Source organism: Pristiophorus japonicus, chromosome 12 (assembly GCF_044704955.1).
Source record: "Pristiophorus japonicus isolate sPriJap1 chromosome 12, sPriJap1.hap1, whole genome shotgun sequence".
In the NCBI taxonomy this organism is placed as follows: Eukaryota; Metazoa; Chordata; class Chondrichthyes; family Pristiophoridae; genus Pristiophorus; species Pristiophorus japonicus.
The window spans coordinates 202260674-202282849 of NC_091988.1; the positions used below are offsets into that span (position 1 = coordinate 202260674).

The window sequence follows — 22176 nt, forward strand, 5'->3', positions numbered from 1 at the left end:
ATTTATAAGATGTGACCAATCAATGGCCAGGTGACAAGTCGAATATTTACCCCGTATTTAACGTTGTGCACATCGTTTAGTGACTGCCACATTGCATAGTGTGAATTACATGGGGGCAGGGGACTGTGCTGCACGGGGGTAGGGGACAGAGATGCACGGGGTGGTGCTGCATGGGGGCAGGGGATGGAGATGCATGGGGGCAGGGGATGGAGATGCATGAGGGCAGGGGACGATGATGCACGGGGCAGGGGACGGTGATGCAGGGGGTGGTGCTGCATGGGGGCAGGGGACGGAGATGCATGAGGGCAGGGGACGGTGATGCACGGGGGCAGGGGACGGTGATGCACGGGGGCAGGGGACGGTGATGCATGGGGACAGGGGACGGTGATGCATTGGGGCAGGGACAGTGCTGCATGGGACATGCGACTGTGCTGCATGGGGGCAGGGGACGGTGATGCATGGGGACAGGGGACGATGATGCATTGGGGCAGGGACAGTGCTGCATGGGACATGCGACTGTGCTGCATGAGGACATGGGACAGTGATGCATGGGGGCAGGGACAGTGCTGCATGGGACATGCGACGGTGCTGCATGGGGGCAGGGGGCGTTGCTGCATGGGATGGGCGAACCCGCTCTACGAGATTGCTTACCTGTTCACCGCCAATTCCGCTAGGTCCCGGCTTTCCTGATAATCCCTAAAATGGAAAAAAGGGAGGTGGGGGAGGAAACGGTTCATGAAATTGAATATATTCACCGGCAGTCGATATTCTGACCACAATCTGTACCAACACGTTCAGTGAGAGAAATACAGAGACTGCAAGAGCCAAACCACCCCGACCTTGCGCTTAATGTATATTTCTTCAGTAAGTTAAACAATCTGAATGGTTTTGTTTGGTTATATTTTACTTAAACCCACTGCTCTTGATGGGCACCCGGTTCAACAATATGTCCCAGAGGCAATATTGGATTTAGCAATGAGTAATGAGCCAGATTGAGTTAACAGCCTAACTGTGTGTGAACATTTATCCAATAGCGATCATAACATGATCGAGTTCAACGTAGCGTTTGAAAGGGAGAAATGCGAAACAGCGACTAAGATTCCAGATTTGGGTACGGCCGACTTCAACAGGAGAGACTGAGATTGTCTGCAGTAAACTGGGCAAATCTGTCAATGGGTAAAATGGCAGAAGGTCAGGGGGAGATGGTCAAAAAATAATTTAAGGTGATAGAGAACCAGTTTACACCCCTGAGGGGCAAGAGCTCTACTTAGCCAAATAAAACCCCAGCTATGGACAACTGAAGAGGTCAGGGACAGCATAAAACTAAAGGAAAAAACGTACAAAAATACAAAAAATATCACAGCTCCTGGCGAAGGGGAAAGATGCAAAGAACAGCTGAGGAGCTACAGAAAAGGAGTATGAAAAGAAACTTGCGAGGGATATCAAAATCAATACGAAGAATGTTTACAGTTACATTCGGAAACAGTGGATGTTCAGGAGCAATGTTTGCCCCTTAAACTGCAAGCAGTGATATTATCAGTGATGGGGAAATGGTGGACATGTTGAATAATTACTGTGTGTCAGTATTTGCAGTAGAAGAAGAGAATAGCATGCTGGAAACCCCAAAGAAACTAATATTGAATCAGGGACGGGGACTCAATAAAATGAATGCAAATAAAATAACAGTAATGAAGAAAATAATGGCACTAAAGAGCGACAAGTCCCCAGGGCAAGATGGTTTCCATCCCAGGGTTTTAAAGGAAGCGGGTGAGCACATAGCAGATGCTCTAACTATAATCTTTCAAAGTTCTCTCGATTCAAGAACCGTACGTTTAGATTGGAAAATTGCGCATGTCACTCTGCTATCTAAGAAAGGGGAGGGAGGGGAACCAGGGAATTATAGACCAGTTAGCCCAACATCTGTTGTCGGGAAATGACTCAAGTCTATAATTAAGGACAGGGTAACTGAACACCTTGAACATTTTCAGCTGATCAGAGAGAGCCAGCATGGGTTTGTGAAAGGTCGGTCATGCCTGACAAACCTGATTGAATTTTTGAAGAGGTGACTAAAGTAGTGGACAGGGGAATGTCTATGGATGTTATTTATATGGACTTCCAGAAGGCATTTGATAAAGTGACTGTTAACTAAGGTTGAAGCCCATGGAATTGAAGGCAAATTATTGATCTGGTCAGGAAATTGGCTAAGCAGCAGGAGACAGAGAGTAGAGATATTGGGGAGGTCCTGTAATTGGCAAGATGTGACTCGTGGTGTCCCGCAGGAATCTGTGTTGGGGCCTCAACTATTCACCATATTTATTAACGACTTAGACGATGGCTTAGAAAGCCACATATCCAACTTTGCCGATGACACAAAGGTAGGTGGTATTGTAGGCAGTGTGGATGAAAACCTAACATTACAAAGGGATATTGATAGATTAAGTGAATGGGCAAAACTGGGGCCAATGGATCTCAATGTAGGCAAATGAGAGCACACCCTTGACTCTGTTAACCGCGTGCTCTGACTGATCTTTCGCTGTGTGGCAGGGTTTGTGTTTAGAGGAGCGCCGTACTCACAGGCTGTCCGACGGGGCCCTTCTCTCCGGGGACACCATGGCGTCCAGAGTCACCCTGTGATATAAGAAACACATTTCACCATCAGACCGAGAGGAAACAACAGCTCAATGAACTCTCTCCAACCTATTTCAATGACTTTGTTGTGTGTAATTTGCATTTATCACCAGAACATTTTAATTTCTGTGGACTGAAAATTGTCGAATTACCTTTTCACCATTGATTCCGGAATTTCCATCTCGTCCATCGCGGCCCGGAATCCCCTGAAATATTTCAGATAATTCTTCAAACTTTCAGCATTAACTTAATTCAAGAAGATTACATCTGATCTTAAAGACTCTAAAATCTAGGAACAAAAAGAAAGAATGTACTCCAGAGCAAAGGCCTAAGTGATTGAGTAGCCTGGTGGGGGGTGGGGAGGTAATGTTACATATATCATCATGTGCCCTTTTGTTCGGAGATTGCTCAATATCTCCCAGTCCCGTATGGGTACAGTGCGGTGGCATAGTGGTTATGTTACTAGACTAAAATCCCGAGACCTGGACTAATGATCCATGAGACGTGAGTTCAAATCTCACCACGGCAGCTGGGGAATTTATATTCAGTTAATTAAATGAATCTGGAATAAAAAGCCAGGATCCCAAATGGTGAACATGAAACTACCGAATTGTCGTAAAAACCTATTTGGTTCACTGATGTCCTTCAGTGGAAGGAAATCTGCCGCCCTTACCCGGTCTGGCCTATATGTGACTCCAGACCCACATCATCATCACAAGCAGTCCCTCGGAGTTCTCAGATGACTGTTAAGTCCAACGCGGGAGCTACAGTCTCTGTCGCCGGTTAGACCGACGTTGGTTGAAAGTACGTTGGTTGAAGGGCCGGTTTGTTGAAGTGCTTGTCACGCGCTCCTTCCACCGTATGCACTTGGTCTCTGCTTGCTTCTGGCAAAGAGACTCAAAGTGTCCAACGCCTTCACGGATTATTCTCTTCTATTTTGAGAGATCTTGTGCCAGAGATTCCCAGGTGCCGGTGGGGATGTTGATCTTCTTCAAGGAGGCTTTGAGGGTGTCCTTGAAACGTTTCCTCTGCCCACCTGGGGCTCGCTTGCCGTGTCGGAGCTCCGAGTAGAGCGCTTGTTTTGGGAGTCTCGTATCGGTCATGCGGACAATGTGACCCGTCCATCGGAGCTGATCGAGTGTGGTTAGTGCTTCGATGCTGGGGATGTTGGCCTGAGCGAGAACACTGACGGTGCATCTATCCTGCCAATGGATTTACAGGATCTTGCGGAGGCAGCGCTAATGGTACTTCTCCAGTGCTTTGATGTGCCTGCTGTACATAGTCCATGTCTCAGAAGCATATATGAGGGCAGGTATCACTACTGCTGTGTAGATCATGAGCTTTGTGCCGGTTTTTAGGTTCTGGTCTTCAAACACTCTCTTCCTCAGGCGACCGAAGGCGGTGTTGGACCTCGTCATCGATGTCTGCCCTTGTTGACAGTAGGCTCCCGAGGTATGGAAAATGGTCCACATTGTCCAAGGCCGCGTCACGGACTTTGATAATTGGGGGGCAGTGCTGTGTGATGGGGCCAGGTTGATAGAGCACCTTTGTTTTATGGATAAGAATATAAGAACATAAGAAATAGGAGCAGGAGTAGGCCATACGACCCCTCGAGCCTGCTCCGCCATTTAATACGATCATGGATGTTTAGTATAAGGCCCGTGCTCTCGGACGCTACGTTGAACGTGTTGACGACGGTTTGGAGTTCGTCCTCCAAGTGAACGCAGATGCAAGCGTCATCTGCATATTGTAATTCGATGACAGAGGATGGTATGACCTTGGATCTGGACTGGAGGCGATGGAGGTTGAACAGTTTCCCGTTTGTTCTGTGGATTAGCTCCACTCCAGCGGGGAGCTTACTGAGGGTGACATGTAGCCTTGCAGCAAGGAAGATCAAGAAGAGTGTTGGTGCAATGACGCAGCCTTGCTCCACCCCCGTCCGGATGTGGATTGGGTCTGTGGTGGATCCGTTGGTCAGGATCACGGCCTGCATGTCATTGTGAAGCACGTGGAGGATGGTGACAAATTTTTGAGGACAGCCGAATTTGACGAGTACACTCCATAATCCCTCACGGTTGACATTGTCAAAGGCCTTTGTGAGGTCAAAGAAGGCCATGTACAAGGGTCGGTGCTGCTCCCTGCATTTCTCTTGAATTTGTCACGTGGTGAAAATCATGTCTGTTGTACCCCTTAGTGGGCCAAATCCACATTGCGAACCTGGGAGGAGCTCTTCTGCCAAAGGGAGAAGGCGGCTGAGGACGATTCTTACGATAACTTTCCCAGTGGCTGACAGCAGGGAAATTCCTCTGTAGTTACCGCAGCCGGACTTATCTCCTTTCTTGAAGATGGGCACGATTACAGCGTCTCTGAGATCTCCTGGCATGCTCTCCTCCTTCCAAATAAGAGAAATGAGTTCATGTATTCACACAATACTGCTTTTCCACCATGTTTTAGTGTTTCGGCGGGGATTCCATCTGCTTCTGAGGCCTTGATGTTCTTCAGTTGTTGGATGGCCTTTTCAACCTCAGGTCGGGCTGGGGTTGTGCTGAGACAGTGGCGGGTAGCATGCTGCGGGATGGAATCGAGGACACTCACGTCGAAGACAGAGTCTCGGTTAAGGAGATCTTTGAAGTGCTCCTTCCAGAGGGCACTGACTGCCTCGGTGTCCTTGATGAATACCTCTCCGTTCTTGGCCAGCAGTGGGGTAGGACCTTGGGTGCTTGGGCCATAGGTCATCTGGAGTGCACTGAAGAATCCTCGCACATCGTGGTTGTCGGCTAGCTGCTGGATCTCCTGCGCTTTCTCCACTCAGCATCTGTTCTTCAGGTTGCGGGTTTTTTGTTGGACCTCGTCCTTCAGACCCACAACAGTGTGGTTGACTCTTAACTGCCCTCTGAAATGACTCAGGTGTACCAAACTGCTATGAAAAAAGATCTTCACCACACGGACTGCGGTTTAAGAAGGCACACCATCTTCTCAACAACAAGAAATGCCGGCCTTGCCAGTGATGCCCACATCCCAGGAATGAATTTTAAAAACTACCAGAGGTTCCGTCACTTCGGGAAGGGGCCATTTTATCTCAGGAGTACACATGTAATCAGAGGCTAATTAAAAGAGTCAGCAGCGACTATATTTAAATGTGTGTTTTGATCTATTACAGCAACAAGTGGAGTGAGGGCTTGTATTTATCCAGCAATTCCTGAAATTAAGATACATGTTCCTTCCTCGTGCTGCAATATACTTTTCTGAGTCACTTTCAGTGCATTAAAGCCAACAATGATATTCTACCTCAACGCTATACCATCACGCTTCCTGACAAAAGGATCGCGAGTTAAATCCTTGGATAAGCTCATCCGAATCTTGATGTTCCCACTTGTGGGGGAGACCAAACCAGGGGCCATAGATATAAGGGAGTCACCAATAAATCCAATGGGGAATTCAGGAGAAATGTCTTTACCCAGAGAGGGGTGAGAATGTGGAACTCGCTCCCACAGGGAGGGGTTGGGGTGAATAATATCGATGTATTTAAGGGCAGGCTGGATAAACACACGAGGAAGGAATAGAGGGATATGGTGATGGGGTGAGATGGAGAGGGGTGGGAGGGGGCTGGTGTGGAGCATAAACCCCGGCACGGAGCGGTGGGGCATAAACCCCGGCACGGAGCGATGGGGCCGAATGGCCTATTTCCGTGCGTTATTGTGGTGCCAGCAGATGTCCTCTGGGCCTGGCGATTCTGACCTGCTCAATTCCGGCCAATTGCCTCTTCCTGTCCATTTTGGGCTCATGACTGGCGCGATGTAAATAAGGCAGAGGCTTCCCAACGGAGACTCCCGGGCAGGAAGTGCATCAGTCCCACTCCCCCACTGGCCCCCACTCCCCTCCCCCAGCTTCCCCTCCCGCCGGCTCAACCTACCCACCGCCCCACCCCCCACTCAACCTCCCCTCCCCCTCCTCCCCACCCACAGCTTCGCCCCACTCCCTCCAGCCCCTCCTCTCAGCTTTCCGCTCCAGGGTTAAAATCAGTTTGTGTTTACCGTATGATGCTTTTGACAAACTTCTCCTCTCACCTGATCCTGACGCCCGGGCACCGTGTCAGACAAACAAATTCAATCACTGGGAACATTCTGAAAATTGGCAGAGTGAGATACTTACTGGCCCGCCCTTGTGTCCCGACACTCCTGGCAAACCTCGAGGGCCAATCTTCCCCTATAACAGGAGTGGAGAGTCGATATCAAACCCAGGGTCAGGGATACAATCAGAAGAGATCACTATCACAAAGAGAAAACAGGCAGTGGTAGCACAGCCCTCCGAAAACTCACCTCGGCCCAGGGATTCATTGCAGAATACCAACACCTTCAAACCAGGGCTAACCAGCTCACACCCCTATAGACAGCACCAAGTAGCTAGCAAGACTCCTTAGCTAAGAACTCTTACATAGAACTGGCTTGGTGCAGAATGTACGGTTACCATACCAACCCTCCAGGATCGGCCTGGAGTCTCTAGGAATTGAAGATTAATCTCGAGGAGAAAAATCATAGGGGACAATAAAAAGAAGTGAGACGGATTTAGGGTCTTCTGCCGCCCCTGTTAGCGCCCCGGAGGGCCGGCAGTGGCGGCGGTATGCACTTGCGGGCGAGCAGCCAGCTTCTAGCGCCCCGCTGGGACATCCGGTGCCGTTTCAGAGCCGAGCATTGCCGCCCGGAAGTGGCGAACCGGTGTGCAATGCCCCCGGCTCGATCTTTGGCTGCCGCCCGATCGTTAGACCCCGCAGCGCCTCCTGCTGGGAGCGGGCGGTGCGACCTGTCGAGACCGCAGTGAGGAAGTAATGGCGACCTCAGGTAAATGTGATGGTTTTCTTGCGATTGACGCTGTGGCGGCGTGAGTAATGTATCGGGAATGTTAGGCCTCAGTTAGGGCGCTCCCAGACCGTCTCTTTACCACGGGATCTTCGCTTGCTCAGCCGGCCTAGTGCCCTGAGAGAGGAGGGCAACGCCTCCCTGAGCGCTCCGCCCCACACTCAAGGCCCGGCTGACGAATTTTGTGGCTGAGGACGCAAACCAATTCCCGGGCGCAAACTTTACCGCCCACCATCATTACCGCCCCGAAATGACCAGAACCAAAAATCCAGCCCACAGTGTGTTTGAAAAAAAATAATTCTTTGAACACTTTGGTTATTAGTCATAAAAATATCTGAGATGGGAATAAAAGGGCAGTTTGAGTGAGAGTAAGGAACCATCCAATTGGGTAAGGGAGAGTCAATTCGCTTTCCGATTGGCCGTGGGAAGTCGGGGCACCGAGGGGATGGACATGTCAGGCGACCAATGGCGGGAGAGTGGGGGCGGGACGGTGGGAGACAAGAGGTCATGTGATGAGCGCTCCAGGAATACGTCCAACCTAGAGTTAGCAACCCTAGAGGAATTTAATGCTGTATTTATATTGGAGATTTATGTGCGAATCCTTTATTTAAGCTACTGTTGCGTGTAGCACGGAGGAACTCCCTCAGTCCTCTCTTCCTCCAACAATCTACGGGACCGTAAAACCCCCAAACTGGTGTCATCTCATGTCAGCTTCCTGAATAAGCTCACCTTCTCTCCGGTGCTTTTCATTTGATGCTGTCCTGCGGCACGTGCCTTTACCCACCATCATATTCGGCCAATCGTGTTTGTGCCAGCCATCCCCTGCTCTTTCCCCACTGTCCTGAAAATTTCTCCTTTTCAACTATTTACCCAATTCCCTGTTTGAAAGTTACTATTGAATCTGCTCCCTCCGCCCTTTCAGGCAGCGCGTTCCCGATCACAACAACTCGCCTTATTTACTCTATCAAAACCGCTCATGATGTTCAACAGCTCGATTAAATCTCCCCTTCACATTCTCCGCACCAAGGAGAAGAACCACAGCTTCTCCAGTCCCTCCACATAAAAGAGCCAAAATGTAAATTAATCCCACACCCCCTGCTCTTTCCCCACATGCAAACATTTCCTTACTTATTCTGTTGGCAACTTTTGAGGAGGATCTGGTCCAGGCAACTGCTCGATCTGTAATGGTTTTTAAAAAAACACCTTCTCTCCAACAACAAGCATATTTGTGACTGTCGTTCAATGGTGTGTACGATCTCTAAAGGTAGAAGTGTAGCCTTGATTAGTTAGCCAAAAGCTCATTCTAGGGCACGATACCTCGACTATACAACTCAATCTCGACCCGGAAATAATACCCCTCAACAGGGGTAAAGGTTCAAATGGTTTTCTTCACATCCACCATTCTAGAAATCTGCACATGCATGAATTTGTTTCTCCTGTAATACCTTGTTCTGCACATACATCCTCGCTTCACCCCCAGTGTCTCGTGTGTCAGTCGTGGGCAGCACTCTCACCTCTGAGTCAGAAGGTTGTGGGTTCAAATCACATTCCAGGCACTTGAGCACAAAATTTAGACTGACACGCCCAGTGTGGTACTGAGGGAGTGCTGCACTATCGGAGGGGCAGTGCTGAGGGAGTGCTGCACTATCGGAGGGGCAGTGCTGAGGGAGTGCTGCACTGTCGGAGGGGCAATACTGAGAGAACACTGGACTGTCGGATGGGCAGTACTGAGGGAGCTCTGCACTGTCGGAGGGGCAGTACTGAGAGAGTGCCGCACTGTTGGAGGGGCAGTACTGAGAGAACACTGGACTGTTGGATGGGCAGTACTGAGGGAGTGCTGCACTGTCGGAGGGGCAGTACTGAGAGAGTGCCGCACTGTCGGAGGGGCAGTACTGAGGGAGTGCCGCACTGTCGGAGGGGCAGTACTGAGAGAGCGCCGCACTGTCGGAGGGGAGTACTGAGGGAGCGCCGCACTGTCGGAGGGGCAGTACTGAGGGAATACTGCACTATTGGAGGTGCCGTCTTTTGGATGAAACGTTAAACCGAGGCCCCGTCTGCTCTCTCAGGTGGATGTAAAAGATCCCATGGCACTATTTTGAAGAAGAGCAGGGGAGTTATCCCCGGTGTCCTGGGGCCAATATTTATGCCTCAATCAACATCACTAAAACAGATTATCTGGTTATTGTCATGTTGCTGTGCGCAAATTGGCTGTTGCATTTCCCACATTACAACAATGACTGCACTTCACAAAGTACTTCATTGGCTGTAAAGCGCTTTGGGACATCCCGAGGTCGGAAAAGGCGCTATATAAATGCTTTCTTTCATTCACTACCTATGACAGACACCGGTCTCTGATACTACCTTTTGCTGATAAACACAAAGTATATACGTAGGGTGCATGAACTGCGACCAAAAGAGGAAGAATCAGAACAGAAATAATCTTTGAAGATATCTGACAGTCACTTACCGGGCCTCCCTTCGTGCCTTGGAATCCAAAGTGCCCTTTCGGCCCTTTGTCTCCCTGTAATCAACAACAAATAGTTCATTAAACCAGAGAGAAAAACCTGGCCCTGACTGTCACTGCAAACAACTCACCCCATGCTGCAGTTTGGTCTGACACATGCAACACTTTTTTTAGAAAGCCAGCATCTCCTCTTTGAATATTTATGACTGTGATTTTGGCCCCGATATTGCCAGGGGCGGGATTTCCACTCCGTGGGGCAGACTTTCTCCTTTATTACAAGAGGATTTGAGTATAAGAGTAAAAATGTCTTACTGCAATTATATAGGGCCCTGGTGAGACCACACCTGGAGTATTGTGTACAGTGTCAGTCTCCTTACCTAAGGAGAAGGACATACTTGCCATAGAGGGAGTGCAACGAAGGTTCACCAGACTGATTCCTGGGATGTGGGGATTGTCCTATGAGGAGAGATTGAGTAGACCAGGCCGATAATCTCCAGAGTTTAGAAGAATGAGAGGTGATCCCATTGAAACATACAAAATTCTTACAGGACTTGACAGGGTAGATACAGGGAGGGTGTTTCCCCCGGGCTGGGGAATCTAGAACCAGGGGTCACAGTCTCAGAATAAGGGGTCGGCCATTTAGGACTGAGGTGAGGAGAAATTTCTTCACTCAGAAGGTGGTGAATCTTTGGAATTCTCTGCCCCAGAGGGCTGTGGAGGCTCAGTCGCTGAGTATATTCAAGTCAGAGATCGATAGATTTTTGGATATTAAGGGAATCAAGGGATTTTATGGGATCGGGCGGGAAAGTGGAGTTGAGGTAGAAGATCAGCCATGAGGAGCAGGCTCGAGGGGCTGAATGGCCGACTCCTGCTCCTAATTCTTATGTTTTTATGTTCTATGTGCTTATGTTTCGGACGGGGAAGCTGGAAGCCCAGTTTTCCCTGCATGTTGTGGCTGGGTTGGAGGTGGGTTTAACATTCAAAAACATGTTTACATCTCACTTGACCCTAACCCACCTGTTTTGGTGGGCTTAAAATGACCTCTTTTGATTCGGGGCATTTAACGGAGGCACACAGCAGAACTAAAGTGCTCACTGCAGAAAGCACATCTACTTGTGCTACACTTACTAGGGGAGCAACGTTCTGTTATAGAAAGAGATTAACGTGATGATTCAAACAGCTGTAAATCTGAAATTCAAACTGGAATTGCACAACAGGTGTGTTGGAACAGGAAGACGTTAAGATTGATAGCGTTCCTTTCATTGGCACTGAAAACCCAGAAGATAAGCAAACACTATTTCAGCAAATGTTACACCCTTGTTCAAAAAAGGGTGTAAGGATAAACCCAGCAACTACAGGCCAGTCAGTTTAATCTCACTCGTGGGGAAGCTTTTAGAAATGATAATCAGGGACAAAATTAACAGTCACTTGGACATGTGTGGATTAATTAAGGAAAGCCAGCATGGATTTGTTAAAGGCAAATCGTGTTTAACCAACTTGATCGAGCTTTTGATGAGGTAACAGAGAGGGTTGATGAGGGTAATATCGTTGACGTAGTGTTCATGGATTTCCAAAAGGTGTTCGACAAAGTGCCACATGATAGGCCTACCAGCAAAGTTGAAGCCCATGGAACAGAAGGACCAATGGCAGCATGGATACGGGATTGACTCAGTGACAGGAAACAGAGAGTAGCGGTGAACAGCTGTTTTTCGGACTGGAGGAAGGTATACAGTGGTGTTCCCCAGGGGTCGGTTCTAGGACCACTGCTTTTCTTGGTATATATTAATGACTTGGATGTGGGTGTACAGGGCACAATTTCAAAATCTGCAGGTGACACAAAACTTGGAAGTACAGTGAACAGTGAGGTGGATAGTGATAGACTTCAAGAGGATATAGACAGGCTGGTGGAATGGGCGGACACGTGGCAGATGGAATTTAACATAGAAAAGTGTGAAGTGTTATATTTTGGTGGAAAGAATGAAGAGAGGCAATATAAACTAAAGGGTACAATCCTAAAGGGGTTGCATGAACAGAGAGACCTGGGGGTATATGTGCACATATCGTTGAAGGGGGCAGGGCAGGTTGAGAAAGCGGTTAAAAAGCTTACGGGATCCTGGGCTTCATAAATAGAGGCACAGAGTACAAAAGTATGGAAATTATAATGAACCTGTATAAAACACTGATTCAGCCTCAACTGGAGTATTGTGTCTAATTCTGGGCACCGCACTTTAGGAAGGATGTGAAGGCCTTAGAGAGGGTGCAGAACAGATTTACAAGAATGGTTCCAGGGATGAGGGACTTCAGTTACAGGGAGAGACTGGAGAAGCTGGGGTTGTTCTCTAAATGCACTGATTACCTTGTTTCCTTGTTACCTTTTTCTATGTTTCCTTGGAGCAGAGAAGGTCGAGAGGAGATTTGATCGAGGTGTCAAAATCATGAGGGGTCTGGACAGAGTAGATAGAGAGAAACTGTTCCCATTGGTGGAAGGGTGGAGAACCAGAGGACACAGATTGGCAGAAGAACCAAAGGGAACATGAGGAAAGACGTTTTTACGCAGCGAGTGGTTAGGATCTGGAATGCACGGCCCGAGAGTGAGGTGGAGGCAGACTCAATCGCGGCTTTCAAAAGGGAATTGGATAAGTACCTGAAGGAATTTTTTTTGCAGGGCTACAGGGAAAGGGTGGGGGAGTGGGACTGGCTGAAATGCTCTCGCAGGGAGCCGGCACGGGCTCGACGGACCGAATGGCCTCCTTCTGTGCTGTAACTGTTCTGTGATTCTGGGATTCAGTAAGGTTGGAAAAAAGGCAGGAAGGGGATGAATAAATGGAATAAAGTGACTGCTCCAGTTCCGGAGATGGACTCATTGGGTACAGGATTAGGCTGCAATTAGTAGCTTTGGGAGGTAAGAGGTCAAACTGGGGTCAAGGTAATCAGTGCATTTATTGGTCAGTCTCAGGAAGCCATTTGAGGCCACTGTTCATTGAATCGGTTGAGCTGCATGGGCCTTGTCTTCATGAACGACTTGCCTTTAGCAATGGGTATGTCAATGAAGCCCAGTATTGGGTGGACTCACCAAGTTCCTCATCGCGAAGAGGTGACGGAGTACAGAGCAGCTCCTGTGCGAGTTTAGGAGTGCGCCTGTCAACAATTTGCTCAGACCCAGAGTGCAGCTGCAATAAGTACGGGAGGGAACTCGGGGCCAGAGTGATATCCTGGACTAGTTTCGATCGCCTCGATGGGCCGGAGAGGGATTTCCCAGATTTTTTTCCCCCCAGATTGGCCTGGCTATTTTAATCTTGTTTCTTTGCCTCTCCCAGGAGATCACATGGTTTGGGGTGTGGTGGAGTGTGTTTATATATTGTGATACGCAAGGTATCGCAACTGGACGGACCTGGGGGTTTGCCACCTGTCCGTCAATGTTCGTATGTTCAAAATGAAGCTTGGTCCAACAGGGCTTCTCAGGGCGACCAGGGAAGTCACGCAAAGCTTTAGTAAACTTGGCTGTTTCAACACTGACCGTCGGCACAGATTGTTAGATGTGGCATAGGCCCAGAGGATTGGGATCAGCAGCGGGTACCTTATCTCAAGTTTGATTCTATTCAGATAGATACCAGGGAATTTGAATCATTCCACACACCCCCACCACCCCGCCATCTCTCTCTTCATTCTTTGAATCAGAAATATGGCCAACATCGAAACCACTGACCCGTGTTTAAGACCACAAAGAAACGCTGACCGAAACCCTACAACAACACATAACACCCCCCCGCCCCCATCCTACCACCCCACTTCCACTCTGCTGCACTCCAAAATTCTTTCAATAGTTCTTCAGCTAAAGGGAAGTTACACAATTCAGCCCTTTGTGCGGTAAGGGTCAGTGTTTACCGGTGGTTTAATACTTACAACTTTCCCCGAAGGTCCAGGAGGACCAACGTGTCCACGGAATCCCGTGGGGCCCTGCGGAAGAAGAGGACAATCAGCACAAATAAAGGGAAGGACCATCCGTCAACACAATGGTGTGGGCCAGCCGCGCGGGAGCCATGGTGCTGGGTAGCACTCTCGCCTCTGAGTCAGAAGGTTGTGGGTTCAAGTCTCACTCCAGGGTCTTGAGCACAGAAATCTAGGCTGACACTACAGTCCAGTACTGAGGGAGTGCCGCACTGTCGGAGGGAGAGTGCTGAGGGAGTGCCGCACTGTCGGAGGGAGAGTGCTGAGGGAGTGCTGCACTGTCGGAGGGAGAGTGCTGAGGGAGTGCTGCACTGTCGGAGGGGCAGTACAGAGGGTGCGTTGCACTGTCGGAGGGGCAGTACTGAGGAAGTGCTGCACTGTCGGAGGGGCAGTACTGAGGGAGCGCTGTACTGTTGGAAGGGCAGTATTGAGGGAGCGCCGCACTGTCGGAGGGACAGTGCTGAGGGAGTGCCGCACTGTCGGAGGGGCAGTACTGAGGGAGTGCTGCACTGTTGGAGGGGCAGTACTGAGGGAGCGCCGTACTGTTGGAAGGGCAGTACTGAGGGAGCGCCGCACTGTCGGAGGGGCAGTGCTGAGGGAGTGCTGCACTGTTGGAGGGGCAGTACTGAGGGAGCATTGCACTGTCGGATGAGACGTTAAACCGAGGCCTGGTGGATGTAAAAGATCCCACAGCACTATTTCGAAGAAGAGCAGAACTGGTCTCCCCGGTGTCCTGGCCTTTATCCCTCAACCAACGTCACTAAAACAGATTATCTGGTCATTATCACATTGCTGTTTGTGGGAGCTTGCTGTGCACAAATTGGCTGTTGCGTTTCCCACATTACAACAGCGACTGCACTTCAAAAGTACTTCATTGGCTGTAAAGCGCTTTGAGACGTCCGGTGGTTGTGAAAGGCGCTATATAAATGCATTTTTTTTTTTCCTTTCCTTTATCATGCTCCTTAACATCGACCTCTTTTTTGGTCACCAGTCCAAATGTCTCCTTCTGTGGCTCGGTGTCAATTTTTTGTCTGATTTATGCTCCTCGAGACATTTTACTACATTAACGGCACTATATAAATGCAAGTTGTTGTTGTACGAGCGGCGCAGTGCTGGTGAAGTTAGCAGCTTTGCTAAAGGGAGGCGCCAGTGTAGGAAAGGTCAGCGTGCCAGTGTGCACTTACTCTGTTCCCCAAAAGACCCGGCTTTCCTGGGAGACCTCTCAGACCTCGAGGACCCTGTGGAAGGGATAGAACAGTCCGATTATAAAAATCCATCATCACAATCCCACCAGAAATATTCCAGCACCATCACAATGCTGTGACCCAGACCGATTGCGTTGAAGAGATTTACAATGTGAACCAGTTATTTCATCCTGCAACACTCTTACTTTCTCCCTCTTGGTTCCCATTTTAAGTTGTACAAGCCAGTGGTTCAGGGTAGTGGGGTCAGCAAGGTTGGGCTTGAGTCTCAACTCCACACAGCCCCGACGAGCGCAGACCAGAGCTCCTGAATACTGGATTGGCATCCAGCAGGGGGACGAGTCCAGTGGGTGGTCTGTCCCGCCAGTGTGGTCTGTAACCCAAAGGGTGATGCTACTGGGACAGTCATGGCTCAGTGGGCAGCCTCCTCGCTTCTAAGAGATTAATGTGCAAAGTTAAAGCACATGGGATTGGGGGTAGTGTGCTGACGTGGATTGAGAACTGGTTGTCAGACAGGAAGCAAAGAGTAGGAGTAAATGGGTACTTTTCAGAATGGCAGGCAGTGACTAGTGGGGTACCGCAAGGTTCTGTGCTGGGCCCCAGCTGTTTACACTGTACATTAATGATTTAGACGAGGGGATTAAATGTAGTATCTCCAAATTTGCGGATGACACTAAGTTGGGTGGCAGTGTGAGCTGCGAGGAGGATGCTGTGAGGCTGCAGAGTGACTTGGATAGGTTAGGTGAGTGGGCAAATGCATGGCAGATGAAGTATAATGTGGATAAATGTGAGGTTATCCACTTTGGTGGTAAAAACAGAGAGACAGACTATTATCTGAATGGTGACAGATTAGGAAAAGGGAAGGTGCAACGAGACCTGGGTGTCATGGTACATCAGTCATTGAAGGTTGGCATGCAGGTACAGCAGGCAGTTAAGAAAGCAAATGGCATGTTGGCCTTCATAGCGAGGGGATTTGAGTACAGGGGCAGGGAGGTGTTGCTACAGTTGTACAGGGCCTTGGTGATGCCACAACTGGAGTATTGTGTACAATTTTGGTCTCCTAACTTGAGGAAGGACATTCTTGCTATTGAGGGAGTGCAGCGAAGGTTCACCAGACTGATTCCCGGGATGGCGGGACTGACATATCAAGAAAGACTGGATCAACTGGGTTTGTATTCACTAGAGTTCAGAAGAATGAGAGGGGACCTCATAGAAACATTTTAAATTCTGACGGGTTTAGACAGGTTAGATGCAGGAAGAATGTTCCCAATGTTGGGGAAGTCCAGAACCAGGGGTCACAGTTTAAGGATAAGGGGTAAGCCATTTAGGACCGAGATGAGGAGAAACTTCTTCACCCAGAGAGTGGTGAACCTGTGGAATTCTCTACCACAGAAAGTTGTTGAGTCCAATTCACTAAATATATACAAAAGGGAGCTAGATGAAGTCCTTACTACTAGGGGGATCAAGGGGTATGGCGAGAAAGCAGGAATGGGGTACTGAAGTTGCATGTTCAGCCATGAACTCATTGAATGGCGGTGCAGGCTAGAAGGGCCGAATGGCCTACTCCTGCACCTATTTTCTATGTTTCTATGTTTCTAAGTCACAAGGTCATGGGTTCAGGTTCCACTCCAGGCACTTGAGCACAAAAAATCTAGGTTGGCACTTCAGCACAGTACTGAGGGAGTGCCGCACTGTCAGGGCTGCCGTCTTTCAGATGAGATATAAAACCGAGGCCCCGTCTGCCCCCTCAGGTGGATGTAAAAGATCCCGCGACCACTATGCGAAGAAGAGCAGGGGGAGTTCTAACCGGTGTCCTGGGGCCAATATTTATCTCTTAACCAACATCACTAAAACAGATTGTCTGGTCATTACTGTTTGTGGGAGCTTGCTGTGCGCTAATTGTCTGCTGTGCTTTCCTATATTACAACAGTGACTACACTTCAAAAAAATACTACATTGGCTGTAAAGCACTTTGGGACGTCCTGAGGTTGTGAAAGGCGCTATAGAAATGCAAGTCTTTCTTTTGGGGGAAGAGGAGCTGGAAGTTCCTTTCTGTGGTGTGATGTCAGTCAGAAGCTTTCACTAGCTTGAACACAACCAGGGATCAGCAACGTGGAATAGTGGTTATGTTACTGGACCAGTAACCCAGGGCTAATGGTCCAGGGACGTCAGTTCAACTACAACCACGGCAGCTGGGGAATTTAAATTCAGTTAAATTGAATAAAAAGCCAGTGTCAGTAATGGTGACCATGTAACCATTGTTGGAAAAACCCACTAATGTCCTTTAGGGAAGGAAATCTGCCACCCTTACCCAGTCTGGGTCTATATGTGACGTTGTACCAAACCATCACGACAGTCACTGTGGGAGTACCTTCACCACACGGACTGCAGCGGTTCAAGAAGGCGGCTCACCACCACCTTCTCAAGGGGCAATTAGGGATGGGCAATAAATGCCGGCCTTGCCAGCGACGCCCACATCCCAGGGATGAACAAAAAAAACATGAGAGATGCCAGGAAAGGCCAAGCCTCAAAAGCACAGTGGCACAGGAAAAGGGTCGTTCGATAAGCCTATACCCAACGAACGGCGAGAGCACGCAGAAATCAAGCGCAGGCAGCGGAAGGAGCGTGCGGCAAACCAGTCCCACCCACCCCGTCCCTCAACGACTATCTGTCCCACCTGTGACAGAGTCTGTGGCTCTCGTATTGGACTGTTCAGCCACCAAAGAACTCACTTCAGGAGTGGAAGCAAGTCTTCCTCGATCCCGAGGGACTGCCTCTGATGATGACCCAATGAGATCTCTTTGCCCTTTAACCAATCGCACAACCTGCTATATTGCTGATGGGCTATGGGCTATTCTGAGTGATTCGATACTTCCCAGTTGCAGTGAAGAGAAAACAGGGAACACCTCTCCAACCCCACGGTGCTGTTCCGGGGATTCCCGGTATGGGCAATACTTTCAAATCCCTCCATTGGCCTGGCCCCCTCCCTATCGCTATAACCTCCTCCAGCCCCACAACCCTCCGAGATCTCTGCGCTCCTCTGATTCTGGCCTCTTGTCTCTCCCCGATTTTAATCGCTCCACCATTAGCGGCCGTGTCTTCAAAAGCCTGGGCCCTAAACTCTAGAATTGCCTTCCTAACACTCGCCCCCTCTCTCCTCCTTTAAGATGCTCCTTAAAGCTTACCTCTTTGACCAAGCTTTTGATCACCTGCCCTAATATCTCCTTATGTGGCTCCGTGACAAACTTTGATAGCGCTCCTGTGAAGCGCCTTGGTTTTCACTACCTTAACAGCGCTGTATAAATGCAAGTTGTTGTTGTAGGCAGCGGCTCAGTGGACGGATACAGGGGATGGCCAGAGGGAGGACCCCCGCTCTCCTGCCTCACTTTCCTCTGTGTGTCCGTGCAGCAACCCCAAAGAGGAGGGGGCCGTGGGGCTTGTGCAGCACCCTGTGCAGGCTGGAGGGTCTCTGGGGGTTACAGGGAGAAACCCCCCCCACCCCCCACCATCCAAAAGATCAAAGGAGGCAGTGGGCAGATACATCACCTTCTCCCCCCCCGTACAATCATTTCGCCTCAGGATCTTCGGGCCCAAGGTCGGTAACTCTCAAACACTCAGTATCCGAGGACCCCCTCCTCCCCTCCCGGCCCTCAATCCCAGCGTTCGATGCTGCCAGTGAGCAGGCCTGTGACAGGACCATAACCAGGGCCATGCAAACAGCCCGGGCCAAGGTAATGAAAGTCGGGGCCAGAGAGGAGTGGACAATCAGTTCCTTATTTCCGGTTCCCGTGCAGCATCTCCACGCAGTTTCGAGTTTGATTGATATAATAAATGCTCCCCCCACGCCTCCCAACATTCCTCCATCCCGAGTGACTCCTACCTGCAATCCGACAGCCCCAGCGATGCCCGACACACCGGGATGTCCGGCTTCGCCCTGAAATCCCAAACAATCCATCGTTAGGTGTGAAAAATCACAATGGACCAACGCCCAACGCAGGAAATCAATAAATCATACCAAACATCCCGTGTGGCAATCATCTCCGGATTCCTCATAACCCAACCCCACTACACATGCTCTTCCAACCTCCCCCCCACCCCACACACACACACACTACCCCAACAGCCCCCCACACACTCTGCCCCCCACATGCTCTCCCTTCCCACATGCTCTCCAAACCCCCCCTCACACGCTCTCCCTACCCCCCCCCACACGCCCTCCCTAACCCCCCCCACACTCTCCAAACGCCCCCCTCCACACGCTCTCCCTATCTCCCCTCCAAACACTCTCCCTACCCCCCACACACTCTCCCTACCCCCCCCCACACTTTCCAAACCCCCCCCCACACGCTCTCCCTACCCCCCCCACACACTCTCCCTACCCCCCCCACACACTCTCCCTACCCCCCCCACACACTCTCCCTACCACCCCCACACGCTCTCCCTACCCCCCCCCCACACACTCTCCCTACCCCCCCCACACACTCTCCCTACCACCCCCACACACTCTCCCTACCCCCCCCACACACTCTCCCTACCCCCCCCACACACTCTCCCTACCCCCCCCCACGCTCTCCAAACTCCCCCCCCCACGCTCTCCAAACCCCCCCCACACACGCTCTCCCTACACCCCCCCACACTATCTCCAAACAACCCCCTCTCACTCTCTCTACCTCCCCCCCCCACACGCCCCCCCCCACACGCTCCTCCCCCACACGCTCTCCCCCCCACACGCTCCCCCCCCACACGTTCTCCCCCCCCCACATGCTCTCCCTACCCCCACCACACTCTCTCCAAACACCCCCCCTCTCACTCTCTCTACCTTCCCCCCCCGACACGCTCCCCCCCCACAAGCTCTCCCCCCCACATGCTCCCCCCCCCCACACGCTCTCCCCCACCCACGGTCTCCCTACCGCCCCCCCCCCCCCCACAATCCGCAGCTCGCTCCCATTTAATCCGGCAGTTTACCTGAGCGCCGATTTTGCCGTCTTCTCCACGTTCCCCCTTGTGGCCTGTGTGACCCTGGAAATAAAGAGAGAAAGGATAAACGGTGTCTGAGCTCCTCCGACACAAGAGATAGACCGAGCGCTATCCTGCGGCTGTTTCCCTCCCACCGTCCCGCCTAACGATGGCTATTCATGTTATGGTGCCGTCCCATGGATGCCCCGTAACGGTAGACCCGGGGTAATGTGTTTGCTTCATGGGTTCTTTGCTTGAGAATTCATACCAACACATTGCTGTTAAGAACTAGTTGGTTTATTAGCAAAGGTTTCACAATCACACTACACATTACCGGTTCATCCACTAGGCTCACAACTGCATACCTCATCGTGGTTGACCTCGACTCAACTGGCTGGGGTTTTATTGAGTCTTGTGAACATCACGTGACTGGCTAAGCCACTCCCAATGTAATAGCTCTACAAACCTGTGCATACATTACAACAGGGTCGTCACCCACTCCCTGTGGGCAAAGAGGTTTCTCCTGAATTCCCCATTGGGTTGATTAGTGACGGTCTTATATTGATGTCTCCTAGTTCTGGACTCCCCCACACACCCTCTCGTTGCTCTCCTTCCCTGGATCCTCCCTTGGTTGCAACGAAGACTTCCCGCTGTAACTGATTCTTTCACAGGACCGCAAGGCTACAATTCCTCACCATCCTCAGCGTTCCCGTCCTCCGACATCTACAGACTTTCCAAACCTCAGGCACAATCTCTGGGGATACCTCATTTTCTCTCCTGTTTTTGCTCAGTGTTGATGATCTGCTGCCCGCCGGTAGGGTACCCCATCTGTAACTCAGGTTTCTCCGTTTAACTTAAACCGACTCTGGCGCACATGACATTTGTATTGACCTGTGCCTCAGTGAGAATAGATTTGACCCATGGCAGATGAATACAAGAAATAGGAGCAGGAGTCGGCCATTTGGCCCCTCGAGTCTGCTCCGCCATTCAATGAGATCATGGCTGATCTTCGACCTCAACTCCACCTTCCCGCCCGATCCCCATATCCCTTAATTCCCCTAGAGTCTAAAAATCTATCGATCGCAGCCTTGAATATAGTCAACGATTCAGTATCCACAGCCCTCTGGGGTAGAGAATTCCAAGGATTCACAAACCCTCTTGAGTGAAGAAATTTCTCCTCATCTCAGTTTTAAATGGCCGACCCCTTACTCTGTGACTGTGACCCCTGGTTCTAGACTCTCCAGCCAGGGGAAACATCCTCTCAGCATCTACCCTGTCAAACCACCTTACACGCAACAAACTCCGTTCCCTAGACACTAACTCCGTCCTTCTCCTCAACTCCTGTCTGAGGCTGAACCAGACTGTTCGCAACCTTGGAGTCATATTTGACCCTGAAATGCACTTTCAATCACGTATCCACAGCATAACTAAGACCGCCTATTTCCACCTCTGTAACATCATCTGTCTCCGCCCTTGCCTCAGCTTATCCGCTGCTGAAGCCCTCATCCATGCCTTTGTTACCTCTAGACTTGACTAGTCCAACTCACTCCTGACTGGCCTCCCACATTCTACCCTACGTAAACAAGAGGTGATCCAAAACTCGGCTGCTCGTGTCCTAACTTGTACCAAGTCCCGCTCACCCATCACCCACTGTGGTCACTGATCTACATTAGCTTCTGGTTAAGCAACGCCTCAATTTCAAAATTCTCATTCTTATTTTCAAAATCCTTCCATGACCCTCGCCCCTCCCTATCTCTGTAATCTCCTCCAGCCCCACAACTCGCCGCAAGATGTCTGCGCTCCTCTAATTCTGCCCTCTTGAGCAACCCTCATTATAAATTGCTCAACCATTGGTGGCCGTGCCTTCTGTTGCTGAGGCCCCAAGCTATGGAACTCCCTGCCTAAACCATATAAGAACATAAGAACATAAGAATTAGGAACAGGAGTAGGCCATCTAGCCCCTCGAGCCTGCTCCGCCATTCAATAAGATCATGGCTGATCTGGCCGTGGACTCAGCTCCACTTACCCGCCCGCTCCCCATAACCCTTAATTCCCTTATTGGTTAAAAATCTATCTATCTGTGATTTGAATACATTCAATGAGCTAGCCTCAACTGCTTCCT

At 50.2% G+C, this 22176-nt stretch overlaps 1 protein-coding gene across 1 annotated transcript in view; it reads right to left on the reverse strand.

Annotated features, from left to right (window-relative positions):
• Positions 1 to 22176, reverse strand: part of col9a3 (collagen, type IX, alpha 3) — a 160472-nt gene that overhangs the window by 57957 nt on the left and 80339 nt on the right. The window contains exons 12-20 of the mRNA XM_070894907.1: positions 20064 to 20117; positions 18979 to 19032; positions 15081 to 15134; positions 13852 to 13905; positions 9952 to 10005; positions 6781 to 6834; positions 2781 to 2834; positions 2575 to 2628; positions 652 to 696 (exon numbers count right to left, since the gene is read on the reverse strand). Of these exons, the coding sequence (XP_070751008.1) occupies positions 652 to 696; positions 2575 to 2628; positions 2781 to 2834; positions 6781 to 6834; positions 9952 to 10005; positions 13852 to 13905; positions 15081 to 15134; positions 18979 to 19032; positions 20064 to 20117 (477 nt within the window). The remainder of the gene's footprint in view (positions 1 to 651; positions 697 to 2574; positions 2629 to 2780; positions 2835 to 6780; positions 6835 to 9951; positions 10006 to 13851; positions 13906 to 15080; positions 15135 to 18978; positions 19033 to 20063; positions 20118 to 22176) is intronic.